At 38.3% G+C, this 27,543-nt stretch overlaps 1 protein-coding gene across 6 annotated transcripts; it reads right to left on the bottom strand.

The window, feature by feature from the left end:
• Window positions 1–7: 7 nt before the first annotated feature.
• Window positions 8–27,475, bottom strand: prom1b (prominin 1 b). Of its 6 annotated transcripts, XM_041983524.1 has the most exons (29): window positions 26,771–27,474; window positions 14,682–14,743; window positions 14,350–14,376; window positions 14,033–14,238; window positions 12,065–12,185; window positions 11,908–11,971; window positions 11,722–11,811; window positions 11,239–11,262; window positions 10,780–10,997; window positions 10,563–10,637; window positions 10,407–10,470; window positions 10,264–10,272; window positions 9,951–10,110; window positions 9,615–9,767; window positions 8,651–8,774; window positions 8,434–8,537; window positions 8,185–8,269; window positions 7,946–8,092; window positions 7,622–7,693; window positions 6,021–6,113; window positions 5,655–5,672; window positions 5,409–5,462; window positions 5,234–5,314; window positions 3,692–3,760; window positions 3,253–3,342; window positions 1,892–2,007; window positions 1,084–1,180; window positions 301–335; window positions 8–211 (listed from the first exon to the last, which is right to left on the bottom strand). In XM_041983524.1, exons 1-27 carry the CDS (start codon window positions 27,039–27,041, stop codon window positions 1,111–1,113), a joined length of 2,667 nt encoding a protein of 888 aa, XP_041839458.1. In that variant the 5' UTR covers window positions 27,042–27,474; the 3' UTR covers window positions 8–211; window positions 301–335; window positions 1,084–1,110. The 6 variants fall into 6 exon arrangements, with proteins under 6 accessions (XP_041839458.1, XP_041839463.1, XP_041839460.1 ...); XM_041983529.1 differs by lacking the exon at window positions 1,084–1,180 and having other exon boundaries at window positions 26,771–27,475; XM_041983526.1 differs by lacking the exon at window positions 11,239–11,262 and having other exon boundaries at window positions 26,771–27,473.
• Window positions 27,476–27,543: the final 68 nt, after the last annotated feature.

Raw genomic sequence — 27,543 nt, forward strand, 5'->3', positions numbered from 1 at the left:
GAGAATGCACATACAAATTCATTCTTTACATGTCAATCTAAATATGCTGTGACTGGATGCTGGAAAGGAGATTTTACAGGTTTTCAGTTGACTGGTATCACAATTTCTTGTCAAAAGGGCTAAAAGTAGGAGTGAGGGGTTCCTGTTTGCTGTTCTTCCCTTTTGTCCTTGGAAGTGTTGAAGGATCTGAGAACTGAAAAGTCCAGAGATTCTGCGAAAGAGAGAGGCCATTTTATTGGTCAGTCTGCCTCCTTCTTCTTTATTACTGAGGTAAGAATCAGTCAAGAGCTGACCACTTACCTTAAAAAGCAGATCAGTTCCAGTTCTCCTGCCCACTGTGGAGAAAAATAACAGAAAGAGAAACTAAATCAGCTCTGGGTGAGATGTTTGGGTATCATATGACTGTACGTACACTACCTTTCAAAAGTTTGGGGTGACTTCCCTGTTGAAACCCATGGCAAAGTGACCCCAAACTTTTGAACCGTAGTGTACATCTTATATAGATAAGCTTCTACTTCATTAGCTTATATAGAGTAGAATGGACAGCTGTTCATACAGTTCAGTTACAAGCGACACATAGTGGCATCCGACTCAAAATTTCTGCTTGTGCACACTACAGCATACAAATCAATGCAACGCATTAAAACTCAGTGGTGGGCAGGCCTGACGTCTGAAACTATAGCATCAGGTGATTTAAATGTACAGCCCCAGTGTTACTGCTTGATGAATAAAACTTTACTTTTTCGTTGTGCAACACAGCGGCAAATCACTGAGGTCAACACATTTTACCTTTTGCAGACAACACCTTCTGAGTACTGAACAAAACAAATATGACGAGTGGCAGCTGCCTGAATATGTAACTGTATAACTAACTGAACTAGCTTTTTGTTAGTTCAAGTATTTAAATGTTCACAGGCAAATGTTTGATGAAGAAGAAAAAAGTAAGAGTACTGGTGAGGAAAAAGAGGGATGACCATGAAACTTCAGTCTCAGGAGGAAGATGAAGTGAAGCCGATGGTGGTGTGATGGTTGGTCTCACTGTTAGTTGACAGTTAATGGATGGTTATCAGTGATCATCAATACCTTTTTAAATGAGAGTGATCCCGTTGGTCACCAGTCACATGGTGGAGCAGAAGCCCGGGGGAATCGAGTCAGAGAGTCATAATAAGGAGAGCTAAAACTACACACACACACACACACATAAGGGAAATTCTTTATGAATTTGTGGAAAATACGACTTACTAAAGTTCGGCCTCTCTACGGACACAGATTTCCCTCCACCAAATACACGCAGCATGCAAGCGAGCAAATTAGGACAGGCCAGGCTCGTACCTGACCACAGCGATGTTTCCATGGATTTCACACACTTGTTCATGATGATTACCTGTGTTAGCCATACTGCAACATAAGATTGATGGAGGAAAGATGAGAAAGATAATGGGAAGGTTCCTCTGAAAGTCCAAAGGGTGGAGTGATCCACAGAGAGCGATGCTCATGATGGAAAAGAAGCCAAGTAGTGATGGGAAAGCCCACACAAATGGATAAGAAACCATGCAACCCTGATTGCAGATTAAAACAAGTGAGAAAAGGCGGAGAGTGATCCAACATGTTCCATAACAAAATGAGTGGATGCATGGAAAAAGGCAACAAGGTGCACGAATAGCTGACAAACATCAAAGTGCAACAAGCCATGGGTAAGAGTAGCTGAAGAGGGAATCACAAGAGGTCAGAACGTGAGGAGAATCAGCGAGCACAGTGAGGAAAACAGGATTGATTAATTAATTCAGCTTTGATCTACATCTGAAAATATTCAGAAAATTTAGGAGAAAATAAGTTGTTCTATTGAAGATAGATAGATAGATATTGATACAAAGTGTGTGTTTGTTCTCACTCTTCAAAGACGTCCTCTGTGTCCATCCGTCTGTAGTACTTGGCCAGTTTGACAGAGAAAATGATGCTGGGGATCAGGAGGATGCAGCAACCTCCCAGACCAAACCAGAATGTGTTCTGATAAAAAAAAAAAAAAAAAAACAAAAGAAAAGAATAATGGTCACTCCAGCTTCTTAAAACAGTTCTACAGGTAGTTTTCACACCTTTTGTTTACATAAAATTAGAGAGGCACGATATTGGATTTTTGGCCTATATGAGGAAAAATATGCAGCATATTGGCAAATGCAGATGTAAAAAAAAAAAGCTTAAAATGTTGTAATATTCACTCCTTGTGGAAACTAAGGAAAATATTTCAACTTGCATTATGTACAACATTGTTTTTAAACAAAACAAGTCAGATCTGTGCCTCCTATCCTAATTAAAACAGACTTGGATTATGTTCTCCCATCACCTGTTATAGGTTAATTATATTGGTGGAACGACCGATATCCGATATTTAATTTTTAAGCCGATATCGGCCGATATCGTGCTAATAATATAGTGCATCTCTACATAAAATAATATTAATATATATATTAATATATATATATATATATATATATATATATATAAATAATTTACATTCATTGGGTTAATTTTGTATGCATCTTCATTTGCTGTTGTTCTAACATGTGATCTTTGTGTCTTTCATAGTGTGAACTTAACAGAAAACTGAATTCAAATATAAACCTTTGTCTTCTTGCTATGCCATCTGACCAAATCCAACCATAACAATGTAATTCTTGCATGACTGTTGTACTTGTCTTTTAGACTATGTTATAATTGCTATAATAAATTCTACCTGAAACACTGGCAAATAGCTGCAACAGTGCTGCTGATTGTTGTGATGAAAATACAAGAAATGTACGTTACACATTACATGCACTACACAAATGCTGTGTTGATTTCTAAAACCCTCTTCTTATATTCCCAACTTAGTTAAATTCACAATAAACTCTCTCAAATTGGAGTGCATGATATATAATTGATATATAAACATAAACTTTACAACTCAGTGGGGCTCCGAGTGAAAACAGTGAACAATCTATGTGCATGTGATGCCCCGCCTCGCCTCAAAACAGAGTCTGTCCCATCTCAAGAATGTGTGTGCAGATTCAGAACATCCTGTTCTCGTACATGTGGCCGAATGCTTTCGGTCCCAAAACCCAGATTTCCCCTAAACTGTTAAAGAGCCATTTAAATTTTCAGTTACCATCCACATATGAAGGTACATGTACTGTGCATACAGCTGTAAAATGAATAAGTACACCTCAGCAGCCTCTCTGCTAGAGACACATACACACAATTAGAGTGACGTCTTACCACCGAGTCGACGATGAAGCTGCAACCTACAATCTCCATGCTGTCCACAATGTTGCTAATGGGTTTACACTGAGCCACCTCTGCAGTTAGCTGTAGGAGAAACAAACACACAATCATGCACGAGTAAAGAATGCCGTTACTTTGCTGAGTATTCATTGATATTTGTCATTGATCATGTCTTTAATCTCTGACTTCAAATAAACTGTTAAAAAGTCTGTTAAGGAAATCTAAGCCACTGCAATTCACTAAAACCTAAACAGCTTGTTAAACTCAGCTGAATCAAGGTCAGGAAGTCCACTGCAGCTGGTCAGAGAAACCATACAGTAAATTTACCACTGCATTAACACTAGTTCCTTGTGTACTTTTCTTGATCTGGCTCCATCTACTGAAAAGGGACCCAAGACTTTCCAAAGGGAGAAAAAATCTTGATGAAACTCACCGAGTTTTTAACCCATTCTGTGTACTGTTTGAAGTATCCCACCAAGCTCTGCACGAAGCCTTTTGTTTCCTAAAAAACCAACAGAGAAAAAGGTAATTAAAGTGACTGCAGAATGATCAGGGAGAAGGTTTCAAGGGTTAGCAATTTTTCTTCTTTTTTTTTTTTTTTACTGTATAATTCTTCTGAATTTGTCTTTTTCTTCAACCAAAAGTTTGCAAGAAGGCTTATAATGATTTCATTTATATGCACATGAAGTGATTCTAATAGGCCAAAGAAACAATAAATTTAATCTTCCTTTTAATGTGAAGTAACAAAAATACAAAGTAACAGAACAGGATGAAACAACTGTCGAGCTGTCTTCTTAAAACAACTGGAACATTATAAAACTCTGGACTTTATTTGAATAGAAATTAGTTTAGTTTTACTGCACAAATGGTGTGTTGGTTTGGATTAAATTCATCTCTTGCTTTCTCTGATTTATTTCAAGATGTGTTAATGCCCTCTACTTTCATTATGTTAGTGCTTCGTTCACTTCAGTTAGTTTTACTATTGCTCAGAAACACATAGTCCTTGTTTTTAACGGTACTGAACTAAGAGAAATAATATAGAAGTAAATGTGTAGCAGACATAATTGAAGCTTTTTAAATTCTGTATATATGAGGAAAAAGACTTTTAATGCTTTCTCTAAGACTTCTTTTACCATAAGATATAATGGAGCCCCCTTATGAAAGAAAGGAGATAACTGTGATGTGTGTGGATAAATATGTGGATGGTGAGTTAACTTCACTGTCTTTTTCCTCCCTGTTTTACTTTAACTTTGATGATAACTGTGATGTAATATTTTATATAATTTAATGTGCATATGATCTTCAGACGATATAACCTTTGTCTAACAATGTGATAAGACTGCATTAGACAAAGTATCGTAAAAACTTTTTATAGATTGTTAATTGAACATCTGTAATGTTAGTGCTGCAGACCCACATTAAAGCTTAGTGGAAATGTAGTTGGGGTTTTTTTCAAGTGCGGCCATCTTTTTATCTTTGTGAATTTTTCCTACCATCTTTTCTTGCGTTCATGAGATTTTCCAAGGAGATTAAGGAGAAGAGCTTAGGAAAAGACCCACCGCCCACCTGTTCTGTGCTACTCATGATCTCCTCTCTCAGAATACATTCTCCCTGAGCTCCTTTGTGTTTGCCTAATCATTGTCATTTCCCCTGGTTCATCTGCATAGTCTGGATTGTTGTGTTACTCAATTGAAATATTATTGGATTTTCGGCTTCAGCAGAACTTTTAAATTTTTGTTCTCAATCCACTTGTCAATAAAGTTGTATTAGCTCATCATCTGCTATTCCTGGTTGCAAGGTCTGCATTTAAGTCATCTACTGTCACATTGCACCTTGACAATTAGTCAAAATCTATTTCATTTCCCAGATTTCACTGTTACCCTGGTTACCAGTAAAAACTCCACATACTGTATGTGGACACTTAATAAGAAAAATAAGAAGCTGATTTAACACTTTGAGTGACATAGTCTTGTACCTGCTTCACCACATGGGAGGCATTATGAGTGATGAGATACTCTGCTGCATCAATGGCGCTCAGGATATTAGTGACTTTGACCTGAGACAAAAAGGAAACATTTATTTGGCACAAATGCAACGGAACCAGTTAATATGTAGAAGTCTTTAATGCTTGTTTTTCTTAGTTAACTCACAGGCAGGTCATTGGACGTCCTCTGCAGGAGTTTAATACTCTGACTCAAGGTGCTCTGTGTTAAAAGACAAAAACATAAACTCTTACCATTTATTTAAAAAAGGACCTACCTAATGGTCTGTATCTACTGATGTACAGATACTCCATCAAACATGTCACTGCTGTCACATGAGCACATGGACCACGTTGGCACAGAAAACACCTACAAAAAACACAGTCATGATGCTGCGCTTTGACAGCAGCTTACCCGTGCTCTGACATATTTCTGTCATCATTTAATGAAAGAGAATGAGGAAAAAGAAGGAACAAAGGTAAGAGGAATAAACAAAGACACCCTTTTAACTGACAATAGCAGATAAAAATGTTTTTATTCTTGTGGCTGTGGCATGTATTTGTGAACATGTAACCAAAGGAAGATATAAATCTAGCTTTCTCTGAGAACTGACTGAAGAAATCAAAATAGGTGATCTGCTTCATGTCAGTATATCTCTTTACTGCACCATATAATTCTATTTTGCTTTTAGGTAATGCGGTTATTTATTGTGACAAAAGAATAAAATATATAGCTGATATATATATATATATATATATTAGTGCTGTGAGACATGTTTACCATTGCCTGCTCCAAGGGCACCACCTGTTCTCTGTGAATGGTCCTGATGCTGCTGGCGTGTCCTTTTAGTGCGTTCTCCAGAGCTCCACGTGGCTGTAAAAAAAGTTAGTTTAGTGATTAATCTTTATGATAAAATTAATATTAATTGACCTAATAAAAGATTTTTCATGTCAGGACCTTAGAAAAACAAGCCATCTGGTCATTACCTGGTCTTAAAATTCGGGAAACAGGACATTTGTGCATTACACACCACTGTATATACTTTTTAATTAATAAAAGTCAAAATGCAGAATCAAGTGTGTGAAACCTGATTCAGAATGCGTGATTAAATAGTGTGCACCTAGCATATTAAATGTTAGAGTCAAAGACAGCAGAATGAGAAAAAATGAACAAGTATGGCTTGTTTGGAAGAGCTTTCAGGGAGAAGTCTCTCCACTCAAAAAGAACATAGGACAGCTTAGGTTTGCAAAGTTGCATCTGAACAAAAAAATGTCCTTTGGACAGATGACACCATTGTGTAGGTGTTTGGTCATGATGGTGAAAATCAAATACAGCATATCAGTACAAACTCCTCATACCAACTCTCAAGCATGAAGGAGGAGGGGTGATGATTTGGGCTAGTTTATGAGAACTTGGATATCTTGCAGTTGACCATGAACTCTTCTGAATACCAAAGTATCTTAAAGTCTAATCCAAGTCCTGTATGCCTGACAGCTGAAGCTTGGCTGAAACTGGGTCATGAAGCAGAACAATGAAATAAAAAACACATGAGTAAATCTAAAACAAAATGGCTGAGAAAGAAAAGAATCAAAGCGTTGCAGTGGCGCCTTAGTTAAAGTCCAGACTTCAGCCTGACTGAAACGCTGTAACTGGACCTAAAGAGATCTGTGCAACATTTACTCTCAAAAGTCAAAGAACTGAAGCATCATTGTAAAAGTGGAACAGAGATTCCTCTGCAAAAAGTCTGAAACAATCATACAAAAACATATTAATGCTTTGCTATTAATCACATAGTGTGCTTAAGATTTTTACACACTTCTTCCGCATTTTGACTAAGTTTTGTTAAATAAATATTGACAATGACAATCTGAGGTTGTATTTACTTAAGTTTAAGACTTAGTTTGGACCAGACGATCCTGTGATACATGATACATAACACCTTTGACTCAAATGAGGGTGCACTTTGTTTTTCAGACAGCTGAATGCTGAGTACAGCAACATGCTTTAACAACCAAAGATCCTATACAACTCAAGAACCATAACAGTGTGGGCGTATGTTCAGGGTGAATGGGCAGCTTGTTCAGACCAGACTCTGATCAGTGAGCATGCAGTGGTCTCTAAAGAAGGTTTTCAGCTTTATTTTTGGACTTAGAGATTTTAAAAATTTATGTAGCATTCCCACATTTTAAAATCAGTATCTGTGTTTTAATGGCTTTTCAGATCATATTGACAGATACTACAAACACAAGGGATCAGTGATGACTGATATCTGGATTTCGTCTTATTGTTTCCAGTTATCTTAAACAGCAATCACACACACTTATTTAGCTTGATGCTGCTCTTGTCAAGTAAATTGTTTACACAATAACAAGACGTCTCACCAGCTGGTCAGCCCGATCCTCCAGTTCAGAGCAGAAGGACAGCAGATCGACAAGAGTGACTCCCTTGTTCACCTGAAACAAGGAATCAACTGTCTTCTCATTCATCGTGCCAAAAAAATAGAACTCTATACCATGGAGTGCATACAAAGAAACACATATGAAGCCAATGCATGAATTAATTTTTGAAAACTGGTCTTAATCTCTACCAAATGAAAAACAAAGACTAATAAGCTGATGACAAGCACTTAAACTTGTGTTCTGTGTCCACACAGGAGAGTCATTCAGCTGGACAAATACAAACTCTGGCATTCACAAACAGATTACCTCAGCAAGATAAGCTGGATAGTCGATCTCTCCAATTCCAGAGTTGGCAAAGTTCATGAGGTTGTCTCTACCGGCCTGCTCCAGCAGTGTGATGTCCGTCAGGTCTACCTGCACGCTTTCAAACACTTTGTTCAAATCCTTGTTGTACTGTTGGGAAACAAACGTAATAAACTTTCAAGTTAGAAAGCTAAATATTGCGTTGCTCTAATGAATCTTGAAAAGAGTAGAGTAACACTTACCACAGTTCTGTTGAGGAAGGAGTTGATGTTGAACATGGTTTCCAGCTGTAGAGCATGATACAGGCCGTTGTTATCATGGCACTCCCTGTGAGACAAAGACCCTGAGATCAAAAACTGAACCTGCAAGTGTTTAACATGAGAAACGGATGCGAACAAAAATAAAACTTAAGATAAAACTTAGGTAAAATACATTGCCTATATTTGAAAAGAAAAAAAAGAAAGACTCCAGCAACAATTAGCTTTATGTACCTGTACATGCTGCCCAGTGTCAAGTCAATATTTGGATTCTGAAACAGCATCCCAGGAAGGAAGTTCCTCTTTTCAGGATGAACCAGGAACGGTGTGTCTATGATCTGCATGGAAACAAACACACAAATATGTGGATCTAAAACACTGTACTGTACAGACAAATCTCTTTAAGTTAAACTCAGATAGCAGCAGAGAGGGAAAAGTTTGTCCTCGGCACCTTAAACAGCTGTCGATTAGCCAGAGGTTCACAGATCAGCTTCTCCACGTTGCCCCCAACAACAAACATGGTAGTAACAAGGCCCATCAGCACCCAGGCAAAGATAAACGAGAAGCCCACCCCACTGAAAAAGCAAGAAAGACTGATGGTTAAAGATCACATGAAATATCATTTTGTTTGTTTATTTCCAGCCTTTCTTAATTTATTACAACAAACTACTTTTTAAGTTTTGAGTTTAATTAACCTACCAACCTAATGTATAATCCAGCTGTGACTGGATGTGAAAGAACAAAGAAAGAATATATCTCGAGAAGATTCATTTAGACACTCCTATAAATTGACAGTATTGCATCTGCACCATGCTTAATATATTGCAGGTGATATTCTAACCAAGTTAAGCATAAGCTTTATTTTGGTGACAAAGTCCTGAAGGATGATGTTGCTGAGGGTGCACCAAAATTTGAACTTCTGGGCTGATGTTAAAAATAATACCTAGTCTGATGGTTGACAACCATTTAATAATTAATAAATGCTCCCTTTAATTCTGGACAAACATTGAAATATTTGCTAAAAGAAAAATAGAAAAAACAAACAAAAAAGAAGTGTTTCAATCTTTCAATGTTATTTAATCGAAAAGACAAAAATAATTTTTATTATAACCTTTAATATAAGAAAAATCATTTGTGTAAATATCTAAATATATCTAATGAATTTTTAGTTTGTAAAAAAGACAACTCATGTCTGTACATTGGGGTCAAAATCATAGCAAATAATATCACCAAGAATACAAAGATGAGTAATTATCAGCTTCAACGAGCTTTATCAGTACCGTTATGCATCTTTAATCAATAACAGTATGCAAATGATGGCTAGAACTGGCCAAGGTAAATGGTTCAATGTCAATTTAATGTCAGCACAACATCTACTTTAGTTATTGAGCTTAAGTGTTGCTATGGTAACATACGCCATTAGCAGATTTCCTCCGGTGTTTGACAGGCAGCCGCGGGTTGTGGGGGTAGCTTGCTTGTCATAGCCACAGGTGCCACAAAACAGGCCAAGGATGTTGAAGGCCAGAATCAGGACGACTATGCAGAGAACTGCCACACAGGCGATCCACCTGCAGAGAAAAATGACTTAGATCCATTCCCCAAACATTGGACTAGTTTTACAGCAATGCAGGTTGACGGAAGGATTACAGGATCACACGAGAAATACCAGAACAGCCCTACTTGAAGGTGGAATCAATACCAACATGATTTCGTGAGAATGTTAGTAAACATATTAAGACACAAGCACAAACCTGTAGAAATCCATCTGGTCAATCTGTGGGTAAAAGGATTCAATGGCCTTCTGTCTTTCATTAAGGAAGGTAGTAAAATTGGCAAGTGAGGCTTCCACTGGGAACATCTTGGAGAAAGCAGTGATCTCATTGCCAGTCTTATCCAGCATGCCTTTTACTCCTACACACACACACACACACGCACACACACAAAAAGCTGTTACAAGATATAAAAGTTTTTTTTTATATATTTTTTTATTAGAAGACACACAAAAAAAACATAGTCAAGAAATAAAAATGAAGGATCTTCCAGAAGGATGAGAAAAGGACTTACGAGGCAGAGCTGTGTTTCATCATATACAGGGAAGCATGTGAGAGAAAAAAGAACATAAAGGCTCTACAAGCAGGACTCATTCTGATCTCATATACAAAGCAGACATGACTGGACCACAGACATGCACACATTCATTTTAGTACCTGAAACAATGTTTCTGGTTTGATCTTTTACCAGTCTTGGTGTGTCGTTGAAGGATGCATAACCCTGCAGGGCAAAGGAAAGAGATGAATGGGAAGGATATACATGTTGCTTGAAATATAAAGTCATATGATATACAGCAGGAGACAAACACTAACCTTCTGAACAATGTTGCTGAGATCTATCTTCAGAACAGTCTTGACATTTTCCAAGGCATGATTAACATCACGGAGCTTACATACAGGGGAGAGAAAAAAGGGGAGAGGAGTTAATTGGAGATACTAGTCAAAATTGAAATTCTTGTTTCCATTTATTTTAATTATATTGTTCCCATTTTCAAAACCAACTGACTGTGCTTAAATAGTTTCTCTTTACCTTGGAAAAGTCAGCATTAATTCCAAGCTGAGGCAGCGTGGAACGGATGCCGTTGCAGGTTTGAGACACGGCTCCATTGGTGCAGGCAGGGTCGGACAGAGTGTTGGACAGGGATGCACGCTCTCCGGACAGACTGGCCTGAAGTTTCCCCATTCCCTCCTGAAGAATCTCCAACGAGGAGCTGACATTCTCCAGAGCTTCTTTGGTCTCACGCATGGCTAATGACAACAGAGGAAAGATGAAACTGAAAAATAAGTTGTATTTTGACATAACAGCATGCTGTTTCATATTGCTAAATACTGAGCATTTCATAGCTAAAAATTGACACAGATTTGTAAACCACAAAGAGAAACCACAACAACAGACAGTTTCTGAGATAAAACACTGGCTCAGGACAGACTTCTGTCTCTAACACTGTCACAAACATAAAGTCACAAATACCGAACCAGCTCTGGTTACCTTTGATGGCACTCTCAACTTTTGCTATAGACAAATAGAAATATCAGGAAATCATAAAAACAAAAAAAGTTAAAACCTTGTAAGAATTTGCCCTTGAAGTACACCAAAATTGTGTTGTAATAACAACCACAGTAAATCTGCAACTACATGACGATCATTAGCAAAAAAATTTACAATTCACAAAATTCAGGCTTGTTTTAGATGAGCTGCAACCTCTGTGCAGCAAAATCAAGCAATCTATTGTAGCATCTAAAATTATATCCATCTTATTTTGTTTTGACTTGTGGAGAGGCATTGTGTTTGTTTGTGTAAAGCACATGATAAATTTATTAGCTACTAACAACTTATAATAACACTAATACCTTAAGTGTTGAATTCTAGGTGTGTTGACAGAAAAAAAAGTGACACTGATGGATCTTCATGTTTCAGATACGTAACCTCTACTGAATGTCTTATTAAAAGCTAACATAGTCAGTGTTTTACCTCCTGCCATACGCAGAGCAGTGTCCAGTGTGGGAACAACCTCTTTTTCTAGATGACTATGTATTCTACCACCCAGCAAAGGCCCAATATCTGTAAGAAAGCACAGTTTTGATGTAAAGAGTACAGTTATATAAAGGCAAACATAGTGGGTAAAAACAGTATGTAGACAGCTTGTGTTCTTCTTACTGTCGAGGTCTGACAGGACTTTGTTCTTTGGTGTGGTGTACTGGGCAGTCAGGTACTCAATTTGCTGCAGCAGGGAAAAAACAGTAATATTAGAGATGCTCTACATTTGCATGTTTAACATGGAATAGTTAGTGTACTTGCATGTGTGAGGACATACCGCTGGAGTGTTGTTTGCAAATGTCTTCAGATCTCTCATGTTGGTATTAATGAGTCGTCGAGTGCTTTTGATTTGAGAGCTGATATTATGATTGGCAGCATAGGCGACAAAAACTCCCAGACTGAAACACATGCAGTCACAATCAGTAGAGAACAGACTTGCAATGACCAGAGTTAGCCAGCAAAGGGCAGCATGGTTATGTAAGAAAAACTTCTGCTGTGTGGGGTATCAAATGTCATTCACTACAGATGCACATGTGTCTAAAAATCAAGATGATTTACTACATAAGCAAACTTTGGACAATTAAGGAGAAAAGCAAGATAGATAATGCTGTTGTTTGAACTTCGCTGTTAGTTATTATGATGGCTGAATTATTTGAAACACTGTGGCAAGAAGCATACTGTATTAAATCTATCTTTCAAATTCCTGAACACTGTAAGTCATTAAACAAAGAGTCAAAATCATAAAATACTTTTTTGAATATACAGAATGGGCAATGAATTAAAGAAGCAAAAAATAGGAGAGGAAATCTCCATTGAGATTCATGACAAAATCTGATCTATGTGTGCATTTGTGTGTGCATGAGCATGCATATTTGTGATGTGAAGAGACTCATTCAGACAGAGGGGGGCCTGTCAGACTCTGCCAAGTCATATCAGTAACAACTAACTGTCCCCACACAATTTGGATCTCATTTCTGTGGAGCTAAATCCTCCACATGGCAGGTTCATTTCATGCATGCTTTAGTTTCGAAGAAGGCGAAGGAAATGAATAATTTCTCACCATGTATTTTCAACAGTCCAAAGTGACATTACTGACATCACCACTCTTGCTGCTTTATTGCACCATACTCACAAGCTGTAATGGGTTCCTCCAGATCAGTGATTCCCAACCTGGGGTCCCTGGACCCCCAAGGGGGTTCCTCCAAAGAGCACAGGTGGTCCCTGAGGCTTTGACTCTTCAGAGCCAATATGAGTTAAATTAAAGCCATGTCCACACAGAGACAAGTTGAGGTGTATCCCCTTAAGTTTTTGATTATTTGGGTGTTTCATTAAAATGGAACCAGTGTTTTGGGAGCCCGAAAACACTAACTTTACATGATTAATGAGACATGTCTGAGAAATGTGCAGATGATTTCTCCTTATTTAAAAAAATAAAAAAATTAAAAAACTAAGTCTATGTGTTGGTAATTACTTTAATTTCGGTTTTATCTAAGGAAAGGAGTCATCCAGAACTCATCATTTATGGTGAGAAACAGCTAATAAAAGCATAAAACCAAGCATGGTTTTAACATGGGGCGGATGGGGGGTCCACAGCTTTTTGGTAGTTGCATAAAGGGGGTCCTCATGGAATATAGGCTGGGAACCACTGATCTAGATTATAAACTATTATTACTAATTCAATATTTTTATTTATCTAAACTCATGGTCAGTCTCTAGTTCACGTTACAGCCCAACAAATCTGGTTGTAATATGGTCTTTGTAAGCACATACTGCATACCGGTAGAAGTAACATATACAAAAGCTTATACATATTAAAAGCAGTGAAAGACAGTAGTTTAACTGAAAACAATCTGACATTATCTTTCACCACACAAGACAGAGGAATCAAGGTGTACTCTGATCTGTAAAGTTGTTGTCCATGGTCTATAATTTAACCCCTCAGGTTCAGGTGAAAATTATTATAGTAGGATTAGAATATTGAATGGATTAAAAATCTGGATAATGTAAGTAGACTAGGCTCAGTGATAGTTGTATAGTTTTAGTGTATTTTATGATAAAACCATGTTGAGATGTAGTTGCATATATTCTTGAAAAACCTGCAGGAGCAGAGTCCTGGTTTTTCAACAGTTCACCAGAATACGTAATCTAGGAGGCACACAGCAAAAAGCTTATTACAATTAAAAACCATGTCCATAGAGGGGATAAACTGCTTAACTAAAGCGAAAAGAAGGGGATGACAACTCACATGATGAAGATGGTGGTGGCGATGAGCGAGGCGGTGAAGAAACCTCGGTGACAGTCCACGTTTTTCCTCTGTCTCTGATGCATCTCTCCTCCGCAGTTGTCGCAGCACCGACACATACAGAAACACATGGCAATGATGGGCGTGAGGACCACAAACGTGATACCGATGGTCCCACATATTAAGAATCCTGCCTCGTAGTGGATCCACTGCATGAGAAAAATGTTTGTGCACTCATCAGTCCACTAGCCGACCTTCACACAGTCAGTTTTACTGTTTTGTATTCAGTGTGAGTGACATTCCAGTTATGAGGAGTTTACCTGTAGCAACAAGACGACGTTTTCTGGCTGTAACACCAAATCCCATGTGAACACAAAGCCATCATAAGAGAAAAACAAAGTTAAACAGAACAGGATGAGTGCAACACTGAAACAAAATGTAAAGTTTAAACAATTGCCGATGAATATAAGTCAAATGAGGATCTAAATAAGAAACTTTTTAAGGCCTTTGAGTCCTGAATTGTCATTTCTAGCACACTCAATTGCTGAATTATCAAAACATTTGCATGAACAGTTTAGTCATAAGTTTTTGTTTAAACATGTGAATTTATTAGCATATTATTATAACTCTGCCTCACTTAAATCAAACATACCTTTCTCCATTCTTCTAATTTAATTCCTCCCATGTTTTGCTGGATGACTTTAACAATAAGATCTAGAGAAAAAAAAGATATATAAGTACTTGCAGATGTAAAATTAGAGGTGCTGTCCAGCAACATAACAATCAACAGCTCAGCTGTGATTTACAGACCGTTCAGCTGGATGAAAAGGATGAAAAGCAGCATTGGAGAGAGAAATATATTTTTCATCTGTTCACAAACAGACAACACAGATTACATGGAATCATTTTTTTAATATCCGAAGACAGTTTTGTAGGGGTATTTCCTCAAACATCTAACAGCTGTGTGTTTTTTCGGGATCTGTATCAAGTGTGGAGTTTGCCAATGAGGACGTTAGTTCAGTCCAGCTGTCTGCATGTTTACTGTATGTAGGTCATCCAACACTAAGCCTACCTGCACGATGACTCACCCAAACTGTTACTCAGCAGGTAAAGACTGAATCCTTTACACATAAACTTCCATTAGCACCTGCGCACAGTCTCAAATTACACGTACGTATATTCATCTGCATTACAGTAAGTGTGCAAACATTATGCACCACTTGTAAGTCTCTTCAGCTTCAAAACAAATATAAATTTTTTTTTTGTTTTTATTAAAAAATATACTTGAGATGGTTTTTGCTTGATGACAGACCAAGAGCCTCTTTTTTATTTTGTTGTTTATTATTCCACATCAAACCAAAAGTAAAGATAACAGCGAGCACAGAGGAAGATTTATTTTTCTACTGTCCCACAGCAGGTCTTTGCAAAAAGACAAACACAAAACACAACAAGCAAATGGAGGCCTGTTTAGAAGTTGAATGCCCCCCCCTCCCACATGTTTCACAAACGTGTTTCAATCACCTCAGAGGACACTGCATTTACTTATATTAATTCCCTGGACACTAACCTGACAACAACTTCTTCTTGCCTGACATAAACTCTCACCCTAAAGTTAATCTGCAACCAGCCTAATTCTCTGTTCAAACCACGTTCTAAACTTTTGTTTATAGTACATAGTCGTTCATAGACATTTACAAATTAGAACCAAATGGCAGATTATTCAAATCTCCTGCCTTTTGCTTGCAGGTGAGATGATAAAACAACAATTTACATGTACGTGGATTTGATTAGTCTTTCTATCAAATTTCAATTGAAGTCATCTATACTGTGCTTGTTAAGATACTCTTTAAATTATAGATCAGCTATTTTTTCTTTTAACTGACAGAAAAAAGAGCAAATAGTTGCTATGATATATCATAAAGTCTATGGTCTTTAAACTTCTTCTGGAATTGGACAAAAAAGATCAACAAATCCTGACATTTGATAAGCTTAAAGCAGAGCAGACAAGATCAACTCCATACATAGGAATCACAAAGGACAGTTCATTTAGGGTAAATAATCCATTCTGTTGAGAAAAAGGAAAAGGAACAGTGATTTGGGGTATCCTTCATGATGACCATATGGTTAATCCTCTCAACACTATCCTCCTCTCATGGTGGGAGTTTTGTTTTGTTTTTCTTTGATTGTTGCATCTGTATGAAATGTGAAAAAAAAAAATGGCTGGCCTGGAGAACGTGCCAGACTGACGATATCTATCTCTGTAGCTTACTCTGCAGAGACAGCATATGAGCACATCTGAGTTGTGTCAATGCCACCTGTTGTTGCTCAGCTACTTAGTTAGCATTAGCTACTGAGGGCAGTTAAGCTTAGACGGCTTAGTTCAGTGACCCAGTATAAGAGGTAACTACTGCAAAGGAAGGGAAAAGAGAGGATAAACAACCATCAGAATTAGACCTGAAAGGATCAACAGACCACTGGTTAACATGAACTCATGCAGCCACAGCAGAACAGCCCTTTTTTGAGCTTCAGCTTTCATTAAAAGAAATCCAAGTCTACACATTTGATTCAGGTAAAAGGAGTGAGGCAAATCGAAATTCCAAACTGAAATACACACTAAGCCATTGCAAAAGAAAAAAGAAGAAAACAAAGAAAATTACCAAAAAACTGCAAACACTGCTGCTAAGCATTGTTGTGGTATTTAAATCTGAACCTAAAAACTTTCCAAGGTAACGTGTAATAGGATAACACAATCCTCCACTCTAACCTGTTGTAAGAGATTACTGAAAGATGTGAACACACTCTTATGCAACCCAACGACCATCTCTGCTGCTTTTGACATAGAAAACCTTCAGTAACACCAAGCTGTCTCACACAGCAAAAACAAACTGGTTTAGAAAAAAAAAATTGAATACGTGAGTCCATCAACAGTTTAAATAGCAGGATTATTGAGTCCTCAGAACTCGCCGGAAATGACAATCTAGTTTTTTTGAACGGTGAACTTGTAAATTTCAGAGGACCCTGAGATACCAGATTTAAAGTACCACTTGTAGTCCATTGTCTTTATTAAAATTTTTTATAATATATGTTGTGTCCATTAAGTTTGTAACATAAACAGCAGTGAGTTACTGTTGTTGATAATTACATTATATTTGCAAAAAAATCGCATCAGTATGTGTGGTTTATTAATCATTATCACCAAAGTTGGATGATGTTCCCATGGTGCACATTTTTACAATGGATTTTGTGATTTTTAACTTTATGTGGCTTTTGTAGATGCTCACAAATTGTCTGTTTTGGTGGCGTCCATTTTTTCAGAGTTGGTGCAGCTGGAGCACCAACTACCTGGCAATGACGTCACATAATCTCAGCTGTCGGAATTTCAAGACAACTGAAACGCAGCATTAAAAACTCTATTAGTTCATTTAAATTCAGTATAACTAAAACAAAAACCATCCAAAATGAATGATGTACTACTATAAACACTTAAAATTAAGTGTTAATGAGTTTATTTTTGACTCAAGGGATTGCTATTTGGCCATGTTGTTGCATTTTAAGTCATTTAGTGCTATTAAGTGCTTGTATAATTCAGTACTATGATACTGTATAATCTATGTGAGGGTTGAATATACACACTTCTCGGCTCAGATGCAGTATCTTTTTTTAACCACTAATCCTCCAGTGTCTCCACTACGTGTCTTCGACTGTGAGCAGTATCAGATTTGCTGAAACATAGTTATGCTGCATTTAAGTTCCTTTAAACATATATACAGCATATTATACAAGGTGTTAAAAAACACTATGAGAGCAGGATTTGGTTGCAGAAAGAGTAAAAGAAAATTACACAACCCAATCAGAGCTGAAGCAAAATTACTAAAACAATTATGTGTAATATTTTTCAGCTTTTCACTAGACACTTGTATTTGACACAACACAAAAACAAAAAAGCTCACATTTATCAGTCCATCATGTCTTTGCTCAGCTTATGTTATTTTTGTCTATGAAAACAATCCAAAATAAATCAGAGCATTGTGAAAATGGCCAACTTAGTGTAACGCTTCATGTGACATAATTAGCAAAACTGTTTTCCAGTATTTTGTGTTGATTAATAAGTTGATGGTTGCATCTTAGATAAAAAAAACACTAAAAGCTCTGTATTTGAAAAAAGCCTCATTGAAAAATGTCTACAGTAGAAATTGACTTTTGTTAATTTTATAAGAATACCACCCTCATCGGTGTGTTTTCATTTCACTTGCTACCTGATAAACAACATGTCCACAACCGATCACAGTAATTAAAGCCAACAGACAAACACCAGGATATGACCCACTTTGTGTGTGCCTGGGCATGTGTTTGCACACTCCTGTTTGTCCCTATACCATCTGTAGCACTGGTAGCAGCTCAGTGTTAGCATTAGCCCTGTGGATGCTAATCCTCTAATCCACCCTGTGTGTATCAAAGGGATAAGACACTGCCTCCTCACTGACTAAAAGAATTCAAAATGCCTCTTCAAAAACTAAGCATTGGTCAGGAACCAGTAACGTCTCTCTGAAGAGCACCTTGTGTTCTTGTCTAAATGCAAGCTTGTTAACAACCTATTTAAATAGACATGAACACTGATTATAACTCCAAAATAACAGGGATTTGAAGAGATTTTGACGAAATTCCTGTTAAACTAACAGCTCTTGCACGGCTGCTACATTAACTTTCACTAATGCTGCTCTATCGTAGCCAATGTAGCTTTGTCTTGTAGGTCCCCCCTAAACCCTGACCCATTTTTTTAAATATCCCTTGTTTTCCTAATATTGTATAACCCTAACACACATGAATGTTTAATGAAAATTTTACCACTTTGTTCACTGGAGAAACATTTTAACAGAGGAAAAAATCACACTTGTGTAACATGACTATGGCTGCTGCAGATTTCCAACTTTTTAAAGCCCCTTAAAGATTTTAATGTAGCTTACGATCGATGTGAAGTGGCAACATTTTTTCTAAGGAGAAAGTATTTCTCAGAAATCTGTTATATGATTGCAAAAACCTATTTTATTAATATTTTATTCATTCAACAACAAGAAAACACATTTCATAGATCAAATTCCTGAGTTCACAGTAAAACTTTACTTGTGGTGAGACACTCTTTTTTAAAGAAGTTTGTATGATATAACAAATGATGATATAACTTGTACACATGTGTATTTTATAAAAAAAATTTGTGAAAACTTTTCAAAGCTTTAAAAGGAAGCTGATTTATATGTTATTACCAAAAACAAAAAAACAAAACACTTTGTCCTGCAGCAAAAGAGCACACTTCCTGGGTGACATCGATACAATATTATGGCATATTGGCCATAAGATGCAGAATCCATGCCAAACATTGGATGAGCTCAAGTATTTTGATGAATATATTGGCATCTCAGATAAACACAGTGTCATCATTAGTAAAATAAAGAGCTACTTTTCAGCTGCTTGAAATACAACAGTTAAAATGCAAATGATGTGGGGAAAAGTGAGCATTTTTGCCCTAGAAACATGCTAAGCATTTATGTCATTTTGGTGACATAAATGGACACACAGCTTCTGTCCTTTGCTGTCTGAGTCAAAGGTTTACATATAAGCACTTTTTCTGTCACTATTCATGAAGTCACAGTTTTTCTGTCCCTGATTTACACCCTGAATATCTTTGTCAAAAAATTACCGCCATGTAGATCTGTCTTGTCACAGTACCTAGTCGAACATCCTGCTGGATCAGTTCAATTCAGTTCAGTACTTTATTTATCCCCATAGGGCAAACTAAAAGGCACAAGGAGCAGCATCATTAAAAGGACAGACAGGACATCAGACAACATACACGGTGCTAAAAAGCATGCAGAAAGTGCTAAAATCAGAATACAGCTGTCAATTTCAAAGTGCTCTGTATTCCAGATAAAGTGCTATGTGCATTCAGGATTGTAACATTTGAACAGAGTCAGGTCAGTGCTTAAGAGCTGGACTGCAGTGGGGTCAAAAGTGGACCTGCTCTTCTGTGTTCTGCAGCGTGGACAACGCCGCCTGCAGCCTGAAGGGAGCCGCTTAAAGGAAGACTGTAGAACTTGTGATGGGTCCTGTATAATCTGTGGACTGTGTGCGTTGTTCGTCGGCTACAGAAGGCAACCAAATCTTTGACAGATCATCCAATGATTTTAGAGCAAACGGTAGTGATGCTGCATAAACATGATCAGTCTTGCAGGCTGATTGAGAAAAACCAGGAGATGAAAGAGAAAGTCAGCACGCTCTCAAGGATGGTCCAAGAGAATGTCTTTTTTCACTCTGAAGGAGTTTAGCTTCCTGAGGAGACATTCTTAAGGATCTCCCCTGTGTTTTATGGAAAACATCAGAAGGCTGTCAAAGACTGTACCCAGATATCTGTACTTCCCCACCACCTCCACAGGCTCCCCACAAATGGTGGTGGTAACAGCCTCTGCCAGTTGTCTCTGCTTGCTTGAGAATGTCACAGACACATCTTTAGTCTTAGTTGAATTCAACTGAAGACAGGCACCTTCACACCAGCTGACAAAATCCTGAAGGGTGATACTATGGTGTAGGTTGTGAGCAGAGAGGAGAGAAAGCAAAACGGTGTCATCAGTAAATTTGACCAGGTGACAGTTTGGCTGAATGGACCTGCAGTCATCAGTGTAGAGGATGTAAAGCAGAGGTGACAAGACACAGCCCTGCGCGGACCTGGTGGAGGTGTAAGTCAGAGTAGGGGCCATTAACCAGAACCCACTGTGACTGGTTGGTTAAAAAGTCAATTATCCACGAAGTGTACTGGTGAGCCAAACTAAAGCAGGTAATTAACTTCTCAGTAAGGTGTGAGGCTGCATGGTATTAAATGCAGATGGTAAGTCTGCAAACAGGAGCCAAGCAATGGTGTTGGGGTCTCCAAGTGCATATGGGTGGTCTCCAAGATGAATATCTTGGCATTGTCCACTCCCCTGCCAGCCCTGTACGCAAACTGCAGAGTGTCTGTCAGAGGCTCAACAGATTCGGTGATGAAATCCTTAACAATCCTCTCCATCACCAAGAAGGTCAGGGCCGCAGGCTTAAGGTCATTTAATGTCTTAGTAAGGGCCCTCCTGGGGATGGGAATCACCATGGAATGTTTCCACTTCCAGGGCACTGTGCTGCAGTTTATGGAAGTCTGGAAGAGTTGCTGGAAAACCTTCCCCAACTGCTCAGCAAGGTGCTTTAGGGTCCGCCCACAGAAGTTATTAGGCCCAGCCGCAGTGTTAAATTTTGTCATCCTGATGGCTCTGACCACCTCTTCCCTTCTGGAGGTGATGGTTGAATCTCTAGGTTAAAGTGTGGAGATGATTGTCTGAAGTTCTCCCATTAGAATCTTGAGAAGAAGGAGTTGAGGTCATTGGGTAAAGATGTGCTGCAGTCATCAACCTGAATGGGTTTACGACTGGATGTTGTACACTTCACAGCCGCCATGCTCTTCAGGCCCTGCCAGGCAGAGCGGAAATATCTCTGGGTAAAGGAGACCTCCACTTCATTTTTATAACTAAGCTTGGCCTTTTTAATTGCACATTAAACACTCTCTGGCAGGTAAACACTCTCTGTTTACCTGCTTCTTTTCCTCCTCTGAGCCAGTGAAGAAAATCTTTTTTTTTTCCTGGTAAGTACTTGTTTTAATTCTTTAGTGACCCATGGTTTGTTGTTAGAGAATACTGTAATGATTTTGGCTGAAATTTTACAGTCCACACAAAAAGAAATGTGTGCTAGAGGACAGTAAACAGTTCCAAGTGGTTGTCTCATAACAGCCCTGTAGTCTGTCAATACTGTCTGAAGTCCAGTATTAGATGTTCTTGTTTTTTTTCTGACCTCTTGACTACAGAAAGATAAGCTGGAGCAAACAAAATGCAATTATGGTCTGCAGAGCCTGAAGGTAGAAGGTGGACAGCTCTATATGCATTATGGATAGAACCAAAGCGTTTGTCTTGTGTTTGTCCAGAACGTGTGAAACAGTCAATAAACTATTCAAATCCTTTGAGTGATATGTCAAGTGAACAGTAGTTAAAATCACCCATAATTAATTTGGGAGCATCTGGGGAAACTGATTTGAGCCTATTAAGAGGATCAGCTACCGGGTTAGCTGGTGACTATCATGCTGAGGCCAGCAACCTACTGGACAGGACTAGAAATTCTGTTTTAGATGCTTCTAAATTTGTGAGTATCCATATTATAGTTTCTATAGTAAATACATTTAAATGGCTCTGAGAGAGGTGATTTGCAGAAAAAAAATACTTTCTGAAAGTAAAGAATCTTCAAGAGAGAATATACAAATTTAACTGGACCCAAAGAAATCACAAACCGATGTGTGGGATGTAGCAAAGTTAACATGTATGTTTAAGAAATGTTAACATGAAGTTCTTACACTATAAAATACAATTCATAAACCTGTTTCATCATTTAATAAAAGCAAATCTGGTTAGAATTTGAAAATAATAATGTTTATAAAATAATTCGGCTGTAGGCCATTTTTCTGTAACTACCATGAAGGTTATAATTCGTTGCACTCCCAGCTGGCTCCTGAGTCCTAGCAAGTAGGAGGCAACAGACCCAGCGCTACGGGTGGGCCCCAGGGGGTAAGGCCCACTCGTTCACAAATCAGGCCCTCCCATCAAGCCTTTTTTATTTTAATTTATATACTTTCAAATATCATTTTCTCTTATAATTATTTAACAGTTATTTTATAGTTGTACTAAATCATCAAAGGTATAATCAGTTCCTATATGTACTTTTTTGGCATTGAGAAAACTTTTCTCTTGAGATATCTTTAAGTCTGTGTGTTAGTATATTAGTGTGTAATCAAATCCCGCGATAACTTAAAGAACCTACTGCGTTCTTTAAGTTATCATGATATTTGGCACAAAGCCATTGGTAGTAGCAGAGTGATATCTTTGGACAATGGACATAAGAAAGCGGTCCAGTAATAACGTGAAGAATGGAACATGTCAACTGTCACAAAGAATCAGCCACTTCCAGCAGTTTGGATGATTTCAGCAATGTCAGGAGACCTAGCAAAACAGTAACCATAGCAACCACAGGTGAATGTGTCTCTATCTCCTCTTCCTCTGGAGGCATCATCTGCAGCTGGATTAAACTCAGTCCAGTTAATCCTTTCTTGTAGTAAGTCGCAATTATATGTTTCGTATGTTAGGGTTTGTCTTTGCAGATGTTTCCTGATGTTTTACAGAGTTGAAGTTGCACAACATTAAACAGGATCAGTCTGGTTGAGCTCTAGTTGCCTTTCTCTAAAATGAACTTGTGTATACATGGGGTGGCATGGCTCAGCAAGGTAGAGCAGTCGTCTTGTAACCTGAGGGTTTGATCCTCGGCCAAGTCGAGTTCATGTCGAGGTGTCCTTGGGCAAGACACCGAACCCCTAATTGCTCCTGATGGGTCGTGGTTGAGCACCTTGCATGGCAGCTTCCGCCATCAGTGTGTGAATGTGACGTATGATCTAAAGCACTTTGGGTATCATTCCAGGTACTGTAAAGGGCTATATAAATATGGACCATGTACCATTTTTGTGCATGTTAGTAACTGAGCGTTCCACCACGGTTCCTCTTTGACTGAGATGTAGAAGTTTGTTATGTGGCTACAGCATGATGGAAACATCTGCGTTGTGCTGAGCTTTTGTGTAGTTTTGTGTAACATTTGATCCATGGATCTGAACATATCTCATAATATGGCTGTTTGGGTTTTTTTGATTAACTGACCTCGGCCTCAGACAGTCTGAAATGTTATTATAAAGTCTGATTATTGGTTGAAATTACTAGATTGACTCAGTTACTCATAAATTAAATGTTCCAATTTCTGGTAAATCTGTCCTGTTACAGCTGATATCAGCTCAGATTTTAAGAGCCTGTAAAGTTGTTTGTTTTTTTGTTTTGTTTTTTCCAAATAGTAGAGAAAACACTTCTTCTTAACACTTCTTTTTAATTGTATTCTATAGATAATCTGCTTCGACATGGGTCAAATATTGAATTATTAAACTGGAATTTCTCCTCTTAGAAATTTAAAGTTCACTTGATAAATGGAGACTGCCCACAGCGATCAATTGCCCGTCCTGGTACTATGTCCTGGCACCAGGACTGGGTTGTAACCTCTGTGTATTCTTGCACAGTTGAATCAGTAGCTGATAGTACAGGTGGTTTCTGAGTTAAAGAGTTACAACCTAGGGTAAACGAGTTTTAACTTTCTCATTTCCACCAACACCAGTCTTTTACTTACTGTACCAGCACCAGCCTATGAATGGTCAATAGTGTTACTAGGAGTAGTATTTGCCATAGCTTTGGTAGTAAAATATTTTTTACTTAAATTTTATGTCTGTTCATCATCTTAGTAGAAGACTTTGAAAATCTAAGGATCCTATTAATGACAAGGTATTTTTTCATTAGGCTACACTCACCTGGACATACCTGGGTGTTACTGTAATAAATAAAAAAAAACAGTTGTTTTGTTTTTTTGTCAAAATTGAATTTACTGTGAAAAACTTACTGTAACTCCCTCAGGGCCTTGGAGAAGCTAACTAATCATAAAAACTAACAATCTCATCTGCATTCACAGACAAAATGTTTTTCAAGGATAATTGTAGCACAAGAATGTACTTGTGCTACATTTATTCAGTTACCTGATAACTAATAGCAAATAATAGACTTGCTTGATTATGCTGCTACCCCCTACATATGAGCTTGTTTACTTATTATGGGCTCAGAGGACCTGGGAGTCCAGGTAATAACAAGGTAAGACTGATCTGCCATATTCATTTAACAAATTACACAATGACTGACATGAGTGATTATGAGTGTTTGGTATGTATGTGCGTATTTACATGACTTGGCAGGCATATTCAAGCATATTATATGTGGGTAAAAGTGTATGTGGAATCCAGGTGGTCTCTACCTGTGCGTGTGGGTAACAGTGAATCTCGCTGGAAAATCCATGGCAATAGAAGCATATGGCCCAGTGGATTAAGGTATTATGTGGTGATGCAGGTGATGGAGAAAGCCTCCTCTAATCACTGATTTGCTAATTGATTACCCAGCCAGCATCCCTAGCACTGGGCACAAAAATGGCAGCAACTTAAAACCTTCAATCCTATTGCTCTGTGTCATCCTCCAACGTGACCACTCATAGTTCGACATACAACACACAAATAAACCACTTTTAATGAGATGTAACTCTGTACATTTATTACTGGGCTATTGGACAACATGGAAGCCGCAGTCACCATGAAAATAATGCCCAGGTGACAGGCCAAATCACCTGCCATCTACCTCAGTGTTGCAGCATGGACCAACATATGATCACTTATGACCTATGACAGCTATTGATCCCATTAATCTACTCATAACATTGGCTTATGTGCTCAACAAGCACATATGTTTGCAACATGACATCCCTCTACACTTGTGCCCTTTGCCATAATTGCAGGTATTGATTTTCTTTTTTCATTCAGTGAAATTATGGCACAGTTCCAACAATCAAAGAGGATAAACATTTACACACGTATCATCAGCAGCATTGTGCAAAAATAACTTCAGCCACAGTAGTGTCTTTGAAGTTTTGACTGTTTTTTGGACTTTGCTATGTAATATCTGATCTACAGCAAGCCTTTGAGATTCAGCTATGCTAAAGAGTCAGTTGGGCCAGTAGTATCTAGGCATTTTGAACCTTTATACCAAAGCCAAGTCTAAATGTGTGACTTCAACACTGATCACGACGTCATCTTGGACATGAGTTGTAAGGAGTTCAGAAAGGGGTTTATTTTTAGGATCTGTGGGCATAAAAATATCCACAGGATCACCACAAAAATAGATTAAACTTCAAATATAAATACTTAATAATTCATAATAGTTGTTTTTTTATTACTTTAATTATATTTTAATAATGCTATTACATTTGATACCTCTAGTGTGAGTCTTATCAAAAGTATGTTTGAAAGCACATATATGTAGCTTTAGATGGATGGCTGATGGTTTAACCAGATACTGACATGTGAGGTGTAAATGGTCTCTTGTGTTAGTATGACTGTCAGTGTAACTATAGGCCGCCAACACAAACACTCATAACATTAATAAAAATTATTATTAAAATTATCATTATACCACCGGTGAGGTTCTTGCTGTATAAAAACATCCCCACACATAAAATCAACTCACACACTTTTCCATTCACACAATCATAATGTATGTATGCGACTATGATGCACCTTTAAGAATTCATTGCTTGTAATCCATAAGTAGGCTACAATGAGCTCATCTGAACTTTACACAACCCTCTAATCAAAGCTCTTGTATATATATATATATGGAACACAGCTCCTTATATGTATAGACATCAGCCTTAATTACCTGATTAGAAATGTCAGGCTTATTAGTACTACAGCTGTTTTTTCATCACCATATGTTGCAGTTTGGATCTTATTTTAGCAACAACGTGGCTCTAAAGAAGTAACGTAGAGGTCACATGTAACAATAATAAAACTTAATCCTAAAAGATTTAAGCCTCAGATTGCTCAAAATCTAAAAATATTTAAAATGCATAAACAATCAATTATACAAACACTGACAGGTGATATGTATTTAATATATCTAAGGGAAACTTGATTATTATTATTATTATTAATAATAGGGCTGAGGATGGAGGGAGTAGAGGAGAGATTAAAAGGGGAGGTAGAGGACATCATCTCACCTTTGGGGAAGGAGTTTGGTTGAACCACATAGAGAAACGCATGGACCATATGGAAAAGGATGCCTATGGTCCCTGGCTCGTAGTAGGCATGTGTATCGTAAACCGCCGCCGGTACAAACCCAAAATCCAGTGGCTCCACTTGTGGAGGAGAGCGCTGCCTGCGGGAGTCCGACCGGACCTCAGCCCGGGCTCCGTTCATGTCATCTGCCTGCTGCTCGCTGCTCGTGACCCCGCAGCAGAGCAGCAGAATGAGCCACTTTGTCCACAACATGGCTATGAAAAACAGTCCAGCTCTGTACGCAAAGACAAGATAACAAGTGGGAAACTGCTAGCCCCAGTCGAGCGTCCAGCTGGGGATGGAGAGGGGGTCGGATGACACCTGTCCCACTCTCGGTGGTTTATCCCCAAAGCGCCGAAACAAACGTCCGCAGCAAAACTTTAAAACCAAACATCCAGTGGTCCAGACTGTAGCAGCCGTTAACACGCGGTTTCTCGATACGGACTCATCACTGACATCTTCCCGGAGGACCAGCGGCAGTGAATTTGTTCCTTCTCCCGGTGCCCTCACGCTCAATTGCCGCAAACTAGGAGCAGCCTAATCTCACGTGCACGAAGAGGCTCAAGAAGCTCGTGCCCGCTAAAAGCTCGCCGACGAGGCATCTGTGGCTCGTGACAGCGCACCGACCAACCAACCACCTGTCAAGGTCCTAAGTGGTTGTCAATTTCATATAATCACAGGTGCATCCTGCCAAAGCATCCATGGCACGAGACCT

Source organism: Melanotaenia boesemani, chromosome 4 (genome assembly GCF_017639745.1).
Source record: "Melanotaenia boesemani isolate fMelBoe1 chromosome 4, fMelBoe1.pri, whole genome shotgun sequence".
Taxonomy (NCBI): Eukaryota; Metazoa; Chordata; class Actinopteri; order Atheriniformes; family Melanotaeniidae; genus Melanotaenia; species Melanotaenia boesemani.

What these genes read in the sequence shown, in the direction of transcription:
- prom1b (XM_041983524.1), bottom strand. Translation starts at nt 27,041, where the DNA reads ATGTTGTGGACAAAGTGGCTCATTCTGCTGCTCTGCTGCGGGGTCACG. An exon ending in CCTCCCATGTGGTGAAGCAG is followed by an intron (nt 3,761 to 5,233) that starts GTACAAGACTAT and finishes TTGGTTTTTTAG; the next exon opens with GAAACAAAAGGCTTCGTGCA. An exon ending in GCTTCATCGTCGACTCGGTG is followed by an intron (nt 2,008 to 3,252) that starts GTAAGACGTCAC and finishes TTTTTTTATCAG; the next exon opens with AACACATTCTGGTTTGGTCT.